At 45.5% G+C, this 19,547-nt stretch overlaps 1 protein-coding gene across 1 annotated transcript in view; it reads left to right on the forward strand.

Annotated features, from left to right (window-relative positions):
* LOC122165489 (sine oculis binding protein homolog) overlaps nucleotides 1-19,547 on the forward strand; it is a 106,610-nt gene that overhangs the window by 56,482 nt on the left and 30,581 nt on the right. Inside the window, exon 5 of the mRNA XM_042828479.1 lies at nucleotides 3,020-3,115. Coding sequence (XP_042684413.1) covers nucleotides 3,020-3,115 — 96 coding nt within the window. The remainder of the gene's footprint in view (nucleotides 1-3,019; nucleotides 3,116-19,547) is intronic.

The following is a 19,547-nucleotide window of genomic DNA, read 5'->3' on the forward strand; positions in this document are numbered from 1 at the left end:
ATTTGGAAGTCCCAGGAGAGGTGTTGCCACAGAAAAGTTGAAGTAGTTTTCTGTTGATGAAAGTGAGTGTTCACTGTGATCCCAAGGCTGAGTAAGAGCTGAAGCTTTTATTACCACAACAAGATGTGCTATGAGAGCAGTCGTACCGTATATTGCATACATGCATTCATTACATCTAGCACTTTGGACATGCACTTTTTGTTGAAAGCATTTCTGTAACAGTATTGGGGTTTAAAAGCATTTTAGAAAACAGGAAATGACAGATTTGATTTGCTTTTTTTCAGCTGCTTCTTTTGAACAGTAGCACTCAAAGTGTCCCCCATGCCAGTAGGGCTGATGGAGAAGCTGCAGATGCCAGCGTGCTGGGAGCAAGGCAGAGAGGCAGGGCAGATAGGGCAGGTGCCTGCTGGTGTAAAGCAGTGACAGAGAGGGACTCAGCACAGATACAGGCATATCACAGCGCTGCAGTGACACGATAAACTCTGAGCCGCTCTTAATACGCTTATAACGGTACTGAACATTGTAAGGGTATTTCCTTCTACAAATTATTTACAACTGGAAGATGGTAGTGATGGATTCATGTGAGGCAGCTGGGGAAATAGGTCTGGCTGCTGAAGGCAAGTATTTTATCCAGTGAAAAGGAGCTAGCCGAATATACTTTTGCTGCTTGAGTAAATGATAGCAGTATGCCATTCAACTGGTTTTGAGACAAGGAAATTTTGGTGACATCCAAAGTTAAATGAAGTAAGGAAAGGCAGGAGGGGAGCATGTTGCTGGCAGAAGCAGCCTTTGTTGAACCAGCAGTTTTGGTAAGTGGCTCAAGGTCAGCGGGCTTTGTCTCTGTGTTGTGACATGTGCATCACAAACACCCTGCTATCCATTTCACTTTGCAAGGTGTGTGCACTGGGACATGGCCCCAAGAGACAGGCTGCAACCTGCAGCCTGGCACGTGTGCTGTGTCCACTGCAGATCCAAGACACGGCTGCATGGCTCTGGGGCAGCACTCCCAGCTCTGTGCAGCACCCATCCAGCCCCATGCGAGGTCTCAGCAGGTCTCTGCCACCTGGCTGCATGGAGGTGCAGCCATATCTGCAGGGCAGAGCTGCTGCTGGAGCTGCTGTTGCTGACCTGTGCATGGCATTGGGAGGGCATTTGTGTTGAGTTCTGAAGTGCTTGGAAGGGCCTCAGCTGGCCGTGTCCCTTCACACAGGCTGCGAGATGAGAAAATGACCAAGTTTGTTTTCAAAATGAGCAATTTTATTTTATTTTTTTTATAAAATACGTTCAGATTTGGGCTTGGTATTTGATGCAGCATGGGAGGGAAATGTATTGTGTGAGACACGGTTCAGTTCCAAGTTAATAATTAGAAGAATACATTTAAGCCTTTGTCAATATGAAAGGGATTTGGGGCGCTCGGGAATGCTTTGCCTCTTCTTTGTGGTTAGAAGGAAAATTGTAAAACATTTTCCACACGGCAGCTATTGAGGCAGCAAAAGAAAAAAATACATATGAGCTGCTACGACACACACATTGTAAGCTATTTTTCTATTTCCCGATAGTAGATGCTGTTTGAAAGATACTTTTGGGCAAAGTTTGCGCTTTTAAAAATTGCTTTGTCTCCATTGGGCAAATTTTGCTAATGTTGCAGGGCAGCCAGCTGAGAGCTGAGGTGCAGCTGGTGTAACCCCGTCACGTTTTCCCAAAAATCCCTGCACCACTCACCCGCTGCTTCCCTTCCCCAGCCCTTCTCCAGTGGAGAGGCAGAAGCTTCTCTGCAGGCGAACCAGCTGTGCAACGTGCAAGGTGCAAATAGCTTTCACAAATGCCAACACTAAAAAAAATGTCCCTGCGCTGGCAGCGCGACACGTGCAAACAAGCAGCTCACACCACACCACACAGGAAGGGACGATGCGGGAGCGCTGCCACAGCCGTGGAGATGCCGTGCCCCCGGGCCTGGCCGTCACCTTGTTGTGGGGACTGGAACCGCAATGTGCTGCGTCCTCCCCACATCCCTTCCTCGGCCCCAACTCCTTCCCCCACCCCCGGCTCATTGGGGCTTATTTAAATACGCTGGCAGGGAGCCAGGATCTCATCATTTTAATGCAGTGTAAAATGGAATGTGCATAATTATATGCAAGCCATATGCGAGGGAGACAGCTCAGCTGTGAATTTCGGGAGGCTGCGAGAGGGAGAGAGCGAACAGTCAGGGATCAGATGAGACGGAGCGGAACAGAGTGCAAGTGTCACCCAAATGAACAGTGTAATGAGTGCTCTGCCGACACTCCTCCTCTCACCCTCTTCTTCCTTTTGCTTCAGCTCAAAACCCGAAAACGCTGCAGATTAGGAGGAAAATGCTATATGCAGGCAGTGTTGCTAATGGGCTCTGTTAATGTCTCCATTTAAACTTCGGCTTTCTTAATTAACAGTGCAGCTCCAAATAACCGGTAACTTTTAATGCATCTTTGTAATTAAACATTTTTCCCGCGTTTGATGGAAGGGTGGCTGCTCTCGCGAGCTGATTGCTCCTTTTGGATCTTCGCTTAAGCACGGAGGGGGAGTCCGTTTGTCTACAATAGTGTTACGTGTAAAATATGACTATGAAAGCTGATTTATTTTTTTTGGCCTTGCTGTTAAACTGAAAATACATTATCTAGGGATTGCTTACGCATGTCAAAAAGTTGAAACGAGAACGTATGTAATGTAATCCTGAAAAATGCAATGAAGTAAATGGAAACCCTGAAGTTACTCACGGTTTCCAGCTCAAATATTTTGTTTTGGGTTTGTCCTTTGTTGTTCTAATGATTATGCTGCGATGAATTTGCATGTTCAACCTAAGCTGTGTGAGAGAACGGCATCGCAGGTTCTCGTATCTAAAAGGTGTATTTAAACAAACTTTTTAATAATGTTGTGTTTGGGGATTCCCGTCTGTTTTAATGATCTGAGCTGTTATGCTTTTAGCTATTTTTTTTTCCTTCCATTATTTGTAAGTCCCTAAATAGGCCATTATATTTCCCTTCAGGCTAGAGATGAAGATGGACATGCTGAAAATTTTCCCCAGCAGCACTATGCTAAGGAAACTCCAAGACTTGCCTTCAAGAATAACTGCGAACTACTTGTAAGAATAACATACTTACAACAAGTCTAGATTGTTACTTTAGCACAGTGAAAACCGTTTTTCTTTCTGAAAGGCTTTTGTTCATTATGCCATACATTATGAAATATTACTTTTTTTTTCTTTTCTTTTCTTTTTTTCCTTTCTTTTCTTTTTTTTTTCTTTTTGTGTGTGTTTCTGTTTAGCATTCTAATGCTAGTTCTGGTATCCGTGAACGATTTAAGATCTTGAATTGCTTGCCAATCTCGTATGTTTGATGTCAGAATGTGAACAGCCTTGTGGTGCTGCCTGGTCCCATGTGGTGCAAGGAGACAGCCAGGCTGGTGCCCCAAAGCTCTCAGTCCCATCCAGTCAGTACACATGGCCATAGGGCTCAGAGCTTCCTCGCCCACAGCCCTCTCCTCACTGCTCCTCTGCTGCGGGGAAAGAGCAAAAGCCAGGAAGCACTGATGGGGAGCCTGCAGTGTTTGCAAGCTGAAGCACAGCCACTGTTAGCTGCAAAGGGATCTTAGTTCCAAAGCAGGGTTAACTCTGTTCATTTTAGCATTTGCAGCTAGGTGAGATGAAAGGCAAGCAGGAATATCTACTATATTTCTATTAAATGAATCTGTTGGGACCTAATGTTCTTGATTAGCTTGCGAAAATGAGTGCTCCACAATGAGTTTTTCTGTGTACCTAGAGTAAATAGAGAATGAATTGTAGTGTATGTAAAGGAGATTCACACACTGTATTTGAAAATGGAAATTGAGATGAATTGGTAGATCTCTCCCTCACCCTTCTTCTTGGCCTCACCTACATAAAATGTGTCATTTGGCTAAATGGAAATATTTGCAGAGAACCAGAACACAGGATTAGATTTTGAAATAAGCTGAAACAAGCGACAGGGCTTTTGTCCTAATTATAATAGCCAAGAGAAGGATAGCAGAGAAGCAAGCTCCATTCCCAAGGCACTGAAGCCTGTGCAAAAGGTGCTGACCAAATGCCAGCATTGATCCCCAGGTGGAACAGCCAGGGCAGCCAATATGCCGAGCTGGGATAACCCAGCATGAGAACTGCTCCTAGACTGGTGCAATTTATAGAGATGCTCACACTGCTGTCCCTTTGAGATGGGCTTGGTATCCACACCGGTGGACCATAGGCTCATGTACCGCCGGCATCCTCAGTGCGAAACCAGCCCTGTGGGATCATGACAATGTTTTCAGGGCCACATGTAACACTCGGAAGAGTTGGCTGGTTCCCAGTGTAATTTCCTCAAACAAAAAGGGACTTGCACCTTTTGACCTGGGCTTGCTTCCTCTTTAATCCCTTGCAAAGCTCCTGGTGGTTTCAGGGGCAGCAAGGTTACATGCTAAGGTGAGGAAAGTAGACAAACACAAAAAGAGATTCCCTGTGGTAGTCCCAATTCTGTTGCTTATTAAGTGGAGGGGTTTCATCACAGCCATGCTTAATTACTGTGCTCTCGCTCAGACTGAGTGTAAGGACCCATCCCATGCCCCTGTGATGTCCGTGAAGTCAGGATGGCTTCTGAGTGTTGCTGAACTTCAGAACTAGGGTCATAAGACAGCACAGTGGCATGTGTACAAAATAAGAAATGTGTTGTTTTGGCTGAAAATCTGCTTTATTTTTAGTGCAAGCTATGAAGGAACCAGTTAACCTCCCTTGTACTATTAAAATCAAGTGTTCTTTCAATGCCCTGTTAAACACTGCTTTATCAGTATCCATGTCAGTTATTGCATTATTGTATCACTTCTGTACCTGGCAAAAGCTCAAATCATCCAAGTTAGTCTTTCATGTGCTTTTTTGGACAAGTTTCAGTTTTTGTTTAAGGAAGTAATAAAAGCAATTTGTCATAGTCGTATTTTCCTATGCTATTGGAAACAAAATTGGCAGGGATGTAACCCGTACTCAATTCACTGATAGAAACAAAAGAAAGTAGACAAACAATGAATACCTCTGCTATCTTTCAAGATGCATTTTAGGAACTGATAGTGGCTGTACAATGATGGGATTAGGCTTTGGGAGAAGGAGGAACTGGTGTCAATTTTTTGTTGAAGATGCTACATGTTTAACAGAGAGGTAGTGCTTTTTTCTTAATGTTTGGAGTAAAATGAATGTCACAGGAACTGGCCAGTAAGACAGCATCTGTCTCCTGAAGGCCAGTTGGAATTTCTGGGTTTGTGCTAGCAACTGTTTCCTTAGGAGGGATGAACCAAAAATATGAAAGAAAGGAGTGGGGACAGCTGCTTCCTCTAAAAAATATTTACCCAGTGGTAAAAACTTACCCAGGCTCTAACAGCGCAAGTCAGGCACTGCCTGAGAAGGAGTGGATAGATGAGATTCTTAAAAGAAAGAGAAACTGAAAGTTGTTTATGCTTTTGAGAATGAGGAAATCCTTGGAGTTTTCTTAGTGCAGTTGAGTGCTGCGGTAGCCTGTCAGGTGAGCTGGGAAGCCGAGGCTCCAAAGTGCTTTCTTTGCTGTAGGGTTCAGCTGCCGTTTTTGAGCCAGGCTTGCTGCATTGAGCGTGGGCTGCGGGCTGGGGAGATGCTTGTGCTGCGTGGCGCTGATAGGCGGGTGCAGGGCTGGGCGCTGAGGGGCTGTGCGTGGATGTTTGCCCGCAGGAGCTGTACTACACGGGCTGCATGCTAATAGCCTGGGTCACGGGCACCAGGGAGGGCTTAACTCCTGAGTACTTGGAGGGATTTGAAAGCATGGCAGCCTGCAGTACAGCCAGTCATGTGCTATCTTCGCTGCTCACACCTCGGAGGAGGAGATGCTTTGGTTAGAGTGATGCAGCTCTGCTGTGTGGTTTTTTATGAGAGACAGCTTGATAGGAAAAAGGAGGAGGAATGAGTTATAATTTGTGCAACATAACCCTCTGAGTGCTTGCAGTGTATATTAAGAAAAGCAGAGACAATTAAAGATTTTGGTTGGCATAGAAAGACATTATGCAGTTACAGGATTAGGTGAGGGTGATCATGTCCCGCGCTAAATCCAGATATGCTTTGTGTCATGTGCTGTGTCTTACAGCACAGAAAGCAAAGTGGATGAGAAGCTCCAGTCATTGAGGAGATAAATTTTTCCCTGCGAGCTTTTCAGCAGCTTTGTGGATTGTGTTTTCTTAAGATTAGTTACCCATGATAAATACTGAGAAGTGCATAATACAAATTTCTTTTTAACGAGCCTGGCCAGCATGCTTTTTTGGCCAGCCACCCACCCTACTACCATAGGCACAGCCTCAGGATTTTAATTCCTTTTTCCATGAGTGGCTGGAAGCTTTTCTTTCAGACACATCTCTTTGTTTCCACAAGGAAAAGGCAGAATTTAGTCCTCTGCAAGCTGATTGTAAAGGAGCAGTACAGTCCAGCGAATAGTGGGTCTGGACAGAGATGGGATTAGCTGCTGAGAAAGGGCAGGCTGGGATGAAAAGGCCACTGAAAAGCCTCCAGCCCTGGCCCTAGCCAGCTGAAATTCCTCAGCCATTGCCTAGAGAAAGGGGAAATCCATCTGGCACCTACCCAGGTTAGTCAGGGTAGGAAGAGCCATGCTTGGGTCCCTTTTAACAGAAGTAGGAAAGAAAAATCAACAGTTCATCCTTCCCCCCTCTGGGCTTCCCAGAATACCGAGTCAAGGTTTCAGACCAATGTTCTGCTGCCTAAGTTCAGGAGAGTCTGATCGGTTAAGGAAATTAAATGTCAGGTTGCTTTCCAGATCATTTGTTTATGGAGATGATCTGAGTACCACCCACTGCTCTGGAACTATATGTAAAGCAGGCAAAAAAACAAAAAAAAAAACAAAACAAGAAAACCAACAAAAATACAAATAAAACATGGAGAGCCTGAAAAAAAAATTCCTTTCCAGTCCCACATTCAGCTGTGATCCATGGCTGTGCTGCAGTAAAGTCTTTCTCTTTGAAATCAAAAAGTCTGCTCCCAGCAGTTCTGCTCCTGCTCCTGGAGGATAAATCTGTGACTCCAGTGTACAGTGACTTAGGAGATAGTCTTGGTGTTTGGAAACTGTTACATAAATGACAAACAATAAAACATGCTTGTTATCAGATTGAATACAAACTCACCCACAGCCATTGATTTGTAATCACTAACAAATAAAGGGAGAGAAAGCTCTGAAAAGATATCTGACGCAAATACAAGTGAAGCAAAGAATGCAGGCTGCTTAGATGTGAGCAGAAGGCTGTCATGGATGCAGTGGCAAGGCTCAGAAGAACCAGGGCTGAAGAGGATGCTCCTTTCAGCTTCTGTCATACTGTTGCTGCACCTGGGGGAGCCAGGATCAGGGAGCCTGGCACAGGTTGGCACCCAGGAAGGTGACAAGGGGGGAAGTCTTGACTTCAGAGTTATAGTTCTGGAAAGGGAATCACTTAAATACTTACTAGACAGTCTTTTGAGGGCACTGAGAATACTTGTGATTGGATAGGTCCTGTAGCTTTTGTAGTTCTAGGCACATTAAACATAGGTATGTGTAAGAGTGTACTCAGGTAACCACAAGAATTTGGGTTTCAGAAAGCAAGGTTTGGGTTCTCCCTTTTTACAAGGTACCTGGCCTATGTCCTGTGCCCCAGTGTCAAGTAAAATAGCTATTGATTCAGTGCTGTAATTAACTGTTTATTGGTACACTTGCAAACACAGACCCTTAAAAAAGGATCAAATCAGGGGGAAATTACTTTGCTTATCCCCTCTTCTGCCTTTCCCCTTTTGTTGCCCACACTGCCTCCTTATTCCTAGCAAAGAGCAAAAGCAGAGGCTCTCTATGGAGTCCCTCTCCTTCCTTTCAGGTTCAAACCAAGAGAGGGAGAAGGAGAGCGCCTTCTCAGCCTTCCCAAGGGCTGGGGAACTGAGGCTTTTTGGCCACCTCCAGCCTTCAGGGCACTACTCCAAGTTGGATCTGAAGGAGATCCCACTGCCCTGAGGATGTAGCAGGAGAGAGCAGCCTAGAACTGGGGCATCCTGTGGTGGTAGTACCCACCCCCCAGCCAAAACCTCCACACCAGAGTCGACTGCTGTTCCAATTACACCTGTTTTTTGCTGCCTCTTTCCTCTGGTGCCATTTTTTGGTTGTTTACCAGTGGGTCTCATCAGCTTCTTGATCAGTTTGCGTCCGCAGCCCGGAGGCACCCCATGGCACACTGTCAGCTGTGCCAACAGCCATCCGAGCATGTGGCTGCTGGGAGTGCACGGCTGCCAATGGAGAGCCCAGCGTTGTCTTCAGGGGCTTTGGAGCAGGCCCAAAGAACTGTCAGAACTGCAGTTATGGCTCTGGAACAGAAATATCGAGCAAAGCAATTTTAGCAGAGAATTGGTACTGGTGTTCTTGAAAACTCAGTAATCTTGGCCACATGAAATTCAACCTTTTCTATGACTGAAATAACAGTGAAGCTTAGGTCATATCGTGGTCTGATCGTCTGTAACATTTCAGTTTCAAGAGCTAAATTGTTCGTGAGTTAGAGCAGAATATTTTCTAAAAAGAACCTGCCCCAGACCCTACCAAACCCAATCAAAACAGAACAACTTGCATTCTGCTTCTTCTCAAGCAAAGGGAACATCCCAGGCAAAATCAGCAATGATTTTTCATGGTCCTGAATTGCTGCCAGGCCAGATATGCCGTGTGTGTGCTGCATCCCTCTTGCCCTGCTCCTGGTTATCTATTTTTCTGCTCCACAGTGGAAGGGATGGTAGTGGCTCTTGTTACAGTTTACTTATGGGATCTGTGTTGGGTAGAAGTGCTTCTCTGGGGCCTGGAGAAGTTTCCTGCACCTTCCCAGTCCTGCTCCCTGTGCTCCCAGCCTCCTCCATGTCAGTGGCAGCCCTGTGCCTTGCCTGCCCTGGAACCTGGAGGAGGCTGCTGTTCTTGACTCACAGCGTTTTTAGGGCTCTGCCGACATCTGATCCAAATCCCCATGAAATCAGTAGGATCCCTTCCATTAACTTGCTGTGAGCTCTGGATCACATCCTGTGTTCCACAGGCAAGGAAAGACAAACAACTGCCCAGAGTCTCCTTCCCCCTCTCTGACCAGCAAGTGCTGTAGGCCTGCTAACAGGTAAATGGAAGCATGGCAAACACAGGTTTTTTTATAACACTGAATGTGAAGGCTGCGATCAGAGATGGGACCTGCAGAAAATACCGCCATGCCAGACTGAATAGTCCCACTTGAGAGAGCAACTTGGAAATAAGACCTACGTCTCATTTTTTGGCTGCACAGGGCTGCTGAGGGTGGCCACCATCCACATGTTTGAGTGGGTCGAGGGCCTACACAGTGGTGGTACAGGGTGGGATTAAGGCATGTGATAGGCAGTTGCTTTCCCTGGGAATTTCCGCTCAGCGTTTTTATGGGGCTGGTGGGGTGAAGGGAGGTGTTGGGACCTCCGAGCTGCATACCAGCCCCATTCCCTCACCAGCAGAGTTCTCCTCAGTGCTCCAGTTATAGCCATCAGCTTCGCCTGGGGGTTCTGGTTGGGCATTTTCTTTCATATCAATACAGGAATATTATTTTAGGATGTGACACTTGATACTTTGCTTTCCTTTCCTCAGAAGGAGGCAGTTTTCTAGTTTTCGACATTATTATTATTTCAAAAGGGAAGCAAAATGCATTTGTTAAAAAGGAAAATAATTCAAATCCCATTACAGCCCCAATTCTGTTGTCTTCCCAGAACCAGCATTAAGATTTTTATTAATAAATGTGCAACTATTGGTGATCTCTGAATAATTTCTCCTACTTTAATATCTCCTCACTACAGTGCTGTGCTGTATTCCTCTATTTTTACTCTTTGTTTTCCTCATTTGATGTTTTTACTGAAGTTATAATTTTCATATTATCGTAGAATCAAAGAATCCTTAGAGTTGGAAGGGACCTTTAGAGGTCATCTAGACTGACTTCCCTGCGATGAACAGGGATACCACAGTTGGTCAGGTTGCCCATGGTCCCATCCAGCCTGGCCTTGGAAGTCTCCAGGGATGGGGCATTCACCACACCTCTGGGCAACCTGTTCCAGTGCCTTACCACCCTCACTGTAAAAGGCTTTTTCCTTATACCCAACCTAAATCTACCCTCTTTGAGCATGAAGCCATTTCCTCTTGTTCTATCATCACAGACCCTGCCAAAGAGTCTGTCCCCCTCTTTCCTGTAGTTCCCCTATAGAATATATTAAACATGTTCTCATTGACAAAATGGCTTTTTCAAAAATGATCTCAATGAAATACCAGTCTTTTCATTGGCTGGGAGTTTAAACAATTAAGTTAGCAAACTCTTAGCAGAAAATTGATTTTAGATGGCTGTTTTTTAATGATAATTTCAGTATATCTTAAAGTAAAAATGCCTGGAAGAAAGAAGTTATCTCCCCTCAACCTCTATAGAACTTGAAAAAACAGGTTTGTATCCATTGGAAGGATTGTAAGTTGTGGCTTTTCTTTATGAAACTGGCATTCATAACCAATTTAAATAAAATTCGGACAGTTTTTGTAGAAAGGTTAAAGTATGAAGATATGCCTTGTTCCAAAGAAAGTTAAGATAATTGGAAATAAAATTTCCAATTTTATTTAAATTTTAGTTTAAAATTCTTAAATTTTAAATTTTTCAGAGCTATAAATATTTGCAGGAGGTATTTGCAGAGGAATCAGAGGACTTAGTGGGGCATGAATGAGAAGTCATGGGGCACCCTGGAAGCCACAGATGCCTTTGCACCTGGAGCACCGGGGCCAGGCCCCAAAATATCTCCTGGCTTCCAGGACCTGCCATGCCTTTACCTCAGCTCTCACTCATGCAGTATCAATGAAAATGAGTGTTGTCGGGTCTGAGCAAGTGCTACGTGGACCAGCATGACCTCTGTCATTCTGCAGTTGGCTCCTGCCTTGTATTGCTGAACATACTGCCCTCCCCATTAAAAAGGAAGAGGATTTGAAGGGACACTGCTTTGGCTCCCCTTCAAGTAAAAAAGGTCAACAAAAGAAAGCAGGGGTTTGAAAATCAGGAGTTGACGGACTGTTTATTTCTCAGAATTAAGGTCCATCCCTTGGCAAGGCCCTCTCTTTGGGAACCATCGGGACTGTGCAGGGATGATGCCCAAGCAGGGCAGGTTAACTTCACACAGCCATGCTCTGAGGGCACTCCTGAGCAGGTCTGTCTGCAAGGAGCAGGTGCTTCACTGCTCTCTGCAGTAGGATGCCATTTCTACAAAGTATAAATCCTGCATTTTATTATAAAAGTTAGTACCAATAATTACTTAAAATTTAATGAATTTCAGTTCTCACTTAATTGCTTTTGAGTAGTTCACTTAACTTATTAAGAAGAAGCAAGGACATATTCATTTAATGAGCAGGAGAAGCCTTGGCCTAGCATCTGCCTACATTCTCTTCTCAATTAATCAATTATAGTCCAATGGTGTGTAATTACACATTAAGAAAGTTATTGGATATCTCAGCATGGCTGTCCCAGGGGGCTCATGAATACACTAATATAACACACCTGTAATGACCTGTTCTCAGATCTGCAAATTGCTCCCATTTCTCTCTCTCTCACGTTGCTAAATGAAGATGAGAGCAATTACCATTAACTTTTTGAGTCACATCTAGTCAATGAGAGAGAAAAAAAAGCCCTACCAGCATTCATAATAAATCTGCCTTTTGTTGCTGAGCGTTGCAGCAGCACCAGACATTGAGCTGTAGGGCAGTTGGTGTGCCTGGAGACTGCACACCACTCTGGGTGTACTGCAGCAGTCAGGACTGAGCACACCTGTGTAGGTGAAAGGAACAGGCAGAACCACGTCTGATTGTACGCAGGCGTAATTCACCAGGAGTACTTCAAGTTGGGCCAAACTCCAGATCTGATCCCTATGCAGAGGCTCTCAGTCTGTGCATAGCAACTAAGCCATGTTGCTGTTGTGTGGAGTTTTTTTTTCAAACACTCAAAAGAACAAAATTTACTATGTAATGGCACAAAGGATTTGGTTGTGTGAGGGGATGCACTCGCTAATGCTCTCTTATTAATGCATAACAAATGGAACCAAGGAGAGGCTCTCAATCTGCATAATGAAGTCTGACAGATTCTAAATTGGTGATTCAGTCAGCTGAAGGGCCCAAAAATGCTGTGTGGAAGTGAGCGTTTGATGGCTCCATAAGTCAAACAAGCGATGATATCTGTCAAGGTTTTTATAAATGTTGTCTTGCACAGTGGGATTTTGATGTGCTGCTGTCACCGTCTTTGGGAAGAAGTGTCTGTTTCCCCACGTGAAGCATTCTTATTGCTTTCATTTGTAGACTCAGGTGGGTGTACAGGCAGATTAACACCATGCGATACCCTGAGCACAACTGTTCCTTAAAGGAGGGTCCATTTTGCTTGCAGCAATCTGTACGATTTCATTGCTGTACCCTGGTACCAAACTAGCATTAGCAACTTCAGTGAAACCTTCATTGTGACTGGACGTTGCTTCTCTTCGTGAGGATGGCCCCTATGTTTGGCAGGGTGATGCTCCTGGTAGATTCAGGGGTCACACATTGCTCATAGAGTCAGTGGTTGGGCTAGATGATGTTAGTGGTCTTTTCCAACATTATTGATTCTGTGATTCTATGATTAGTTGCGCTATAGCAGTGACAGCGGCTATTTCACTCTGGTTTCCACCAGTGTCTCATGTCTTCCCAGTTCCATAGCACCCTCAGCTTAGTACGTGCTTTGGTTCATGTTCCTACTGCAGCACCTCAGGGCTGAGCTCTGTTCAGTATCTGCTGATAATTATTGAAGGAAAGCAAGCACAATTTACTCAAAATAATTAGGTGCGGATATAGGATTGGTTAAACCCCTTCTAGAGGTGCTGTATCTGTCCATTAACTAGATACATGTTCCATATGACATCCACATTTTTGGCAGCTGTAATCATGAGATCAGCAGCATATTGCATCTGTACTCCTTTGAGTTTGCGTTTGCCATTCAACTCAAGCAGAGGTACTACTGGTACAGCCAGCTATCTGCTAACTTGATGTCTAGGTGTCTGGTCTTCAGCTTTGAAATGAGCATTCTGTTATTTAATTACTTTTGCATGCAATTTGAGATTGAGATTAAAATGTTGGAAGTGCAAAACGATATCTATTATTTAAAGTTGTGTGATACTCCAAATAGCTGACAACAGCACCCTTGGTATTTGCAAAGAGAGGTTCATTTATTATGAATTGTTACCTGACACAGTAGTGGAGAGCAGGTTCCCAGCTTTACCTTCAGGCATTTAAAAACCATCCGACTGCCCAGGCTCTGCTGAAGTGATCCAGGAGGACCCCACAAAGTGGTCAAACTGTGCACATGTACATTGTTCTCAAATCCTGCTTGATGCACAGTTTTGTTTATGCTGGGCACCAAAATCAAATTCTGTGCTCAGTTGTTTATTTTTAGTCTGTGCTTGAATAATCAATTAAATATTTCTTAAACAGAGAAAGTAATGCAATTATATCATTGAGCTTCAATATGCAGTACAGTATACTGTTGCACAGGCCAGTTAAATACGGGACCTAAAAAAGCTGTCAGTTGATTCTTTGGTTATGTAGACTTTGTGTGTCTGATGGGGAGGAGGATGGTTATTTCATTCAGCAGTAAAAACGTGTTTCTAACTGTATTCCCTGCAAGAGGCTGTAACTCTTTCCATGTCACTTCCCTAATTGAGCAATAAACTCAGGATTGCACTAATACTTTTTATTATGAGGAATCAACGTGCTTCTTCTAGACAGGCAGAAAAATAATTGACCACCTGTGCCCAGTCCTGAATGAACATTACTGCACTGAAATAAATGTCTCTTTGCTCAAGATGGGAAACTAAGATTTCTAAGAGATTTCTTTCCTTCATTCCACCGCAGAGGTGTAACAGCATGTGATGTGTTCCTAGGGTGTCTTTCTGCTGAGTGATGTAAAGGAGATCTCCCCCTCCAGCTGGGGAGAATCTGGCCCAGAGATGGGTTTGTGTAGAACCAGGAGGTGGTGACAAGACTTCGGGCTGGTGGATCTTATTGCAGCTTGCCTAGCACATGTTGTAAGGGGCAAAGGATGCTAGAAACTAAAATAATAGAGAGCAAATAGACTGAGAAAAGGTAAATGTCTTCCCTATCAGTTATTTTTCGCCTTCTGTTGATAAATCTCTGGGGCTCCCTCTCATCTCCATCTCCAGATGTGGGCCCCAGATGTGCGTGACAACAGCATGGCCCAGCTGGAAGTTCGCTGCTGGGCAGTGCCCCTGGGAGCAGCCTCCCTCACAGCAGGTGCACGCACACTGTAGCAGGCACAGGAGTTGTGCAGGGCCTGGAAAACGTCTCCGGCTTTCTCATATGTGTGCCTTGGTCCTTGCTTTCCGAGATATTGCAGGAGACTGCGCTGAGCAAATGCTTTTGTCCCCACGGGGTTTGCACAGCGTATTGCCATCAGGCGCTGAGCTGTTGTCCTTATCCAGCGTGCCGAGTTCATTTAATGAGGGCTACACAGCTGATAGGATTGCACAGGCCAGCAGTCCCACTTTTTGGCTCTCTTTCCTGCAGCCACAAAGCAGGGCTGAAAGCTGAGGCCTGGGTGAGTGCCAGCTGTCCAGAGGTCAAACCAGATTAGCTGTGGTCACTGAAGGGAGATAACCAGAGGCTGCCCACACAGCCCCTGAGCAAAGCTAGATATTTGTCTGCCTTTGTTATGAAAATCCATCCCAACAACCCAGCCAAAATTCCAGCTGCCCAAAGTAACCGTGATCCCTGCTGGTGGCCTGTCTTTATTTTCTGGGCCGCTCCCCTCTGCTGGGGTGCCAGGGCACTTGTACCACAGCAGGAGCATCATGGAGATGTCACATCCCTGGAGGAAAAGACCCCACATGCATCAAAATCCAACCCAATGATCCCCTTTGCAGTGGGGATGGGACCTGCTATGCTGTCTGGTGAGATGCAGAGGGCTTTGCTGATCCTCCAGGCATCTGGTGTGGCTCTGTCTTAGAGGAGAGACCTGTAGGGCATCAGCGTCATGGCTCTTAGAGGAAGGCAGCAGTGTTTGGGGTTCCTGTCATATATTTTCCTGCTGCTGCTGCTGCGGGATTACCTCCTTCTCACAGCTCCAAACACAGCATTGTTGTGAGCACTGGGAGAAGCCTGGCTCAAGGCAGGTCAGCCAGTGTTTGGGATGGGAGAGGAGGAGAGAGGAAAGGACTTAGTGAGAGCAGGAAAGTGAATACAGGTCACTGCAACACCACACAAGCTGAGTGTGTGATGCCTCCTGACACAGAGCACCCAGGAGCATGGGGGAACCATAATGGGTAGAGATGGCATGGGGAAATGAACATCTTCTGCAGATGTGACATCCAAAAAGCTCCCCAGCCAGTGCAACTATTTTTAGCAAAAGTGCAAACAGTGATTGATGCCGTGGGGCTTCTGTTGCTAAAATCTGGCTATAAGCAACATATTCATATTTAAACAAGTCAGCTTTGCACGTTGAAATGAGCAAACACCGCCTCTGCTTTCTTGTTTGTTGTGTAGAAGCCATCAGCATCGCTCCTTGTCCCTTCCCATCAGTGGGGATGTGGAGAGCTGTGATGGATGAGCTGTTGATCTAGCTTGTCTGCAAGGCCACTGCATGTTTATTTCTTGCACGGCATTCTATTGTGCAATACTAGAAATAGGGATGTGGGCCTGCCCTTGCAAAAGTAACATCTTGCACACAAAACAGTGCCGTGCCGCTAAGCTCTCTTGGCACAGTTTGTACAGCCAGGCACATTTACTGTGAAACCCGACCCTGAGGTGCGCATGAATAAATTCACACAAAGTCAAGAGAGCTGTGAGCAGCAGAGGCCTTTGAATGCAGGGGGCAAAGCAGCAAGGAGGGAGCTCCTGTAACTTCTCTTCTGCTTACTGTGGGCCTGTGTCACCTCTGGGGAAAGGCCCCTGGCTTACACCAGCATTATTTCTAGCCAATTATCCTATTTAGGTATCTCATGTATATTTAGGTCTTGAAAAGGTCAACAGCAGATCACAGCCAAGCAGGCCTTTTTGAAGCTATAGAACTGGAAGCTTTGCTTCTAGCATCATTAGGAAATAATTGCTTGTGAATGTCCAGGGATTCAAATCTGCATGCAGGAGCTCTGGAAAGGAGGGCAGGAAGGTTTAATATATTTTTGAAACAGCTGCTGCTAGCGTTGCACCTGAGCAGTGCTGAGCAGCCCTAGCAGGGCACAGCCGCTGTCTCTCCCTGCCTTAGGCCCTGCAGCCCTGGAGCCCAGCAGCTTGCCTCTGCGCTCATCCCCTTAGGACTGTCCCCAGCATGAGCACACTTCTCCATACAGAATTCATCAGAATTCTTTTTTTTTTTTTTTTTTTTTTTTTTTTTTTCTGCTCCTTGCAATCTTTTCCTTAGGTCTCTCTTCCCTTTCTGTCTTCCTTCCTTGCAAGTTTACTTTCCCTCAGTTTAATTATTCTCTTCCATGGGTACAAGGCAACTTGTGTCACATATTTTTGGTACGTCCAGTTCCTGTGTTCTCCATCTCCTCAGTTCTGTGGTTGTAGAAAACCCCTTTCCTAAATGCCCAGATGTTACTAAATGGCGTTCTTAACATCAAAGAAAGATCAGGCTGCTGAGCAACTTGATGTCTCTCTATATCATAGAATCATAGAATGGTGTGGATGGGAAGGGAATTAAAGCCTGCCCAGTTCCAACCCCTGCTGTGGGCAGGGCTGCCACCCCCCAGCTCAGTCTGCCCAGGGCCCCATCCAACCTGGCCTTGAGTGCCTCCAGGGATGGGGCACCCATAACCTCTCTGGACAGCCTGTGCCTGTGCTTCACCACTTCTGAGTAAAGAATTTGTTCTTAACATCTAACCTCCAGCCTGTGAGGCTTGTGACTCTGAACACGAATCATGAGTTCCATATGAGGAAGATAGGCCTGATGAGTGGTGTTAGACCAGTAGATAGTGAGACAGCTGCTCTAGGCTCTGCTGCAGCTACTCCCTGTCACCACAGTCAAGTTACCTCATCTCTCTTTGTCTTTGCTCCCTGTTCATAAAATGGACATCATTGCATTTCTGAATTTCCTATGGGATTGTGGAGACAGATTCCTCTGGCTTGCTTTGCCTTTATGTCACCCCTCTGCCCACAGTGCTGGCAGGTGGGATAAGATGCTGTTAGATCAGAACCATAGAATCATTAAGGTTGGGAAAGACCACTAGGATCATCTAGTCCAACCGTCAATAGCTGTGCTCAGGGCCAAGCCTGCATTGGGTGCAAAGTAAAGCATCTGTAAGGCTGTTGGTCGTGCTAATATACTTCATGTTTCAGATACCTACTTCTGAACAGTAATGTCATTTAATTATTGTAGTGTTGCAAATTAAGTTGCCCACACACAAATTCAATATAGCTTTAATTATTATATGTTGAGTGCAAATTAAGTGCACACCAAAACCGAGTGGTATGATTTTGGTTTGTCATCTGATTAGTTATGGTTCACCTCCCTCACCTCGGCCAGCACTGCCTGAGTCAGGGGCACAGAAAGCAGGTGCCCATGTGCATACAGTTCCTCCTAAACCTGCACTTCACAGGAAAGTAGCAGCTGACATAAAACATTTTTTCTTGACATCCAGCTGAGAGCTGGTTTTGAGGCATGCCCTCCATCTCAGGTGAGGAATGCAGAGAAGGTATGGCTTAGGTAGGCAGGCAGTCATCTCCAGAAAAGGCACCAAATGCAGTAACATTCACACACACATCAAAAAAAGTTTGCAGCAAAAACCCTAATTTTGCAGGGAAGAAAACCCAGCCTGCAGCCAGCTTAAATATGTTGGTCAAGTCAGCTGGGCAGATCTGCAGGCTTGGGTTTCAGCAGCCGGGAGCACATTGTCTTCCTTCCCAATAATTAATGGGGTTTTCAATTTGTAGATATCTCCTAGCTCTGCGTTTTCGAGCCCTAGTCAGAGAGCTCTGCCCGGCAGGATGGCGGCTCGGTGCCAGTGGAGCGTCCTGCCTCGCTGCGCTCACGTACACACCGACTGTGCCCTCCTGCTCCCCCAGCCTGGAAGGAGCCCTTCTTTGAGCACCATGCACCGCTCTCCATGCAGGCAGCTCATTATCCCGGGCATTTCAGGACTAATTTATGGGACATGTGGTTAATTTGCATAAGCCATCCTGTACACAGAAGATGTCTCCACAGTAAAGTAATATGCCAGAATCTGGATTTATGTGAAAACATGAATGCTGGGTGGGGGGAGCGCTTTTAGAAGCTGTCATTAGCAGCAATCCCTAACGCATACCTCTGATAAAAGTCACAGAATGCTGCCTCTCTACCTACTGCATGTGAAGCTCCCATATAATTTTTCGCTTTGAATCTTGCTCTTCTTTTTTATTAAGTAAGATGGGTTTTGATCCTTAAAACGGCCTTGAAACATGAATACCATGATCTGCTGGCTTTGTCTAAAAGGGAAGCAAAATCCCCAAACTGGCTTCGTGCAGAACGCCGCGGGCTCGGCTATGGCGGCGAGGAGCCTGCTGCATCCGCTGCTCTGATTGTTTCCTCCACACCAGCAGCAGTGGGGCCATCAGCCTTGAAGCAGCTGACATCTGAGGCACGGGCTCTTCCTGTGCTTTGAGTTAGTCAGCCCTTGATCCCGTGCCTGCTTTGCGCTGGGGGCTGACCTTCTTGCACAGCTCTGCTCCCGCTCTGCCACTCGGGAAGGCTGGAGCTGTTGTCTGCAGGACTCCGAATTAGAGCTGCACGGGTCAGAGGAGCAGACAGGAGAGTTGTCATTAGGAGAGCTGATGGCTGTCCTTGATGGATGCGATATTGCTTTTTTTGGTAACAATTACAAAATAAGAGCATTGCAAGAAGTGCTTTAAGCATCCCGCTCCCCTGCAAGGTGTCAGTGTAGAATTATCACAGAGCAAAATGGTTACTGGCTTTCTTTCCATGATTTCTGCCACCAGATCGCTTCACCTACAGGTACAGATGTTTTGTCTGCCTTCGTGGCAAAGAGCACCCAGGTATTTGAAAGTCAACCTGGTTTCTTTCTTTTATCCCTAATACGTCTTCTGCCATTATGAGGCCTCTGAAGAACGCATTAAGTCTGTATTTACCCCTGTGCAATCTAATTAACTTCCAGAATAGCTGTGCAGGTGTAACTGAGATCTCAGTTTGAAGGCAGCTTTGCTCCATTTATTGTAATTGAAGGAACTGTTTGGCCGGCAGCATTTCTGTTACTCGTAATGCTGTTTCAAACGGAAATAACTTAGTTGGACTTTCTTACAGAATCTGCAGGAATGCCAGCTAGAATTGCATAAGTGAATGCATAAATATCTGCTTACTCGTAAATAGGAGCTAACTTGATCTGCAAATCACATTCCCACAAACATGCAGTCCCGATGCCAGCGCTACAGATTGGTTTCCCGGGGCAGAGCTCTGGTTTCAAGAGTGTGTTTTAGTGCTTCATTGTTTCAAAGGTC

The sequence above is a fragment of the Centrocercus urophasianus genome, unplaced genomic scaffold (assembly GCF_019232065.1).
Source record: "Centrocercus urophasianus isolate 14NV4802_14NV808 unplaced genomic scaffold, USGS_Curo_1.0 seq_10, whole genome shotgun sequence".
NCBI classification, from domain to species: domain Eukaryota; kingdom Metazoa; phylum Chordata; class Aves; order Galliformes; family Phasianidae; genus Centrocercus; species Centrocercus urophasianus.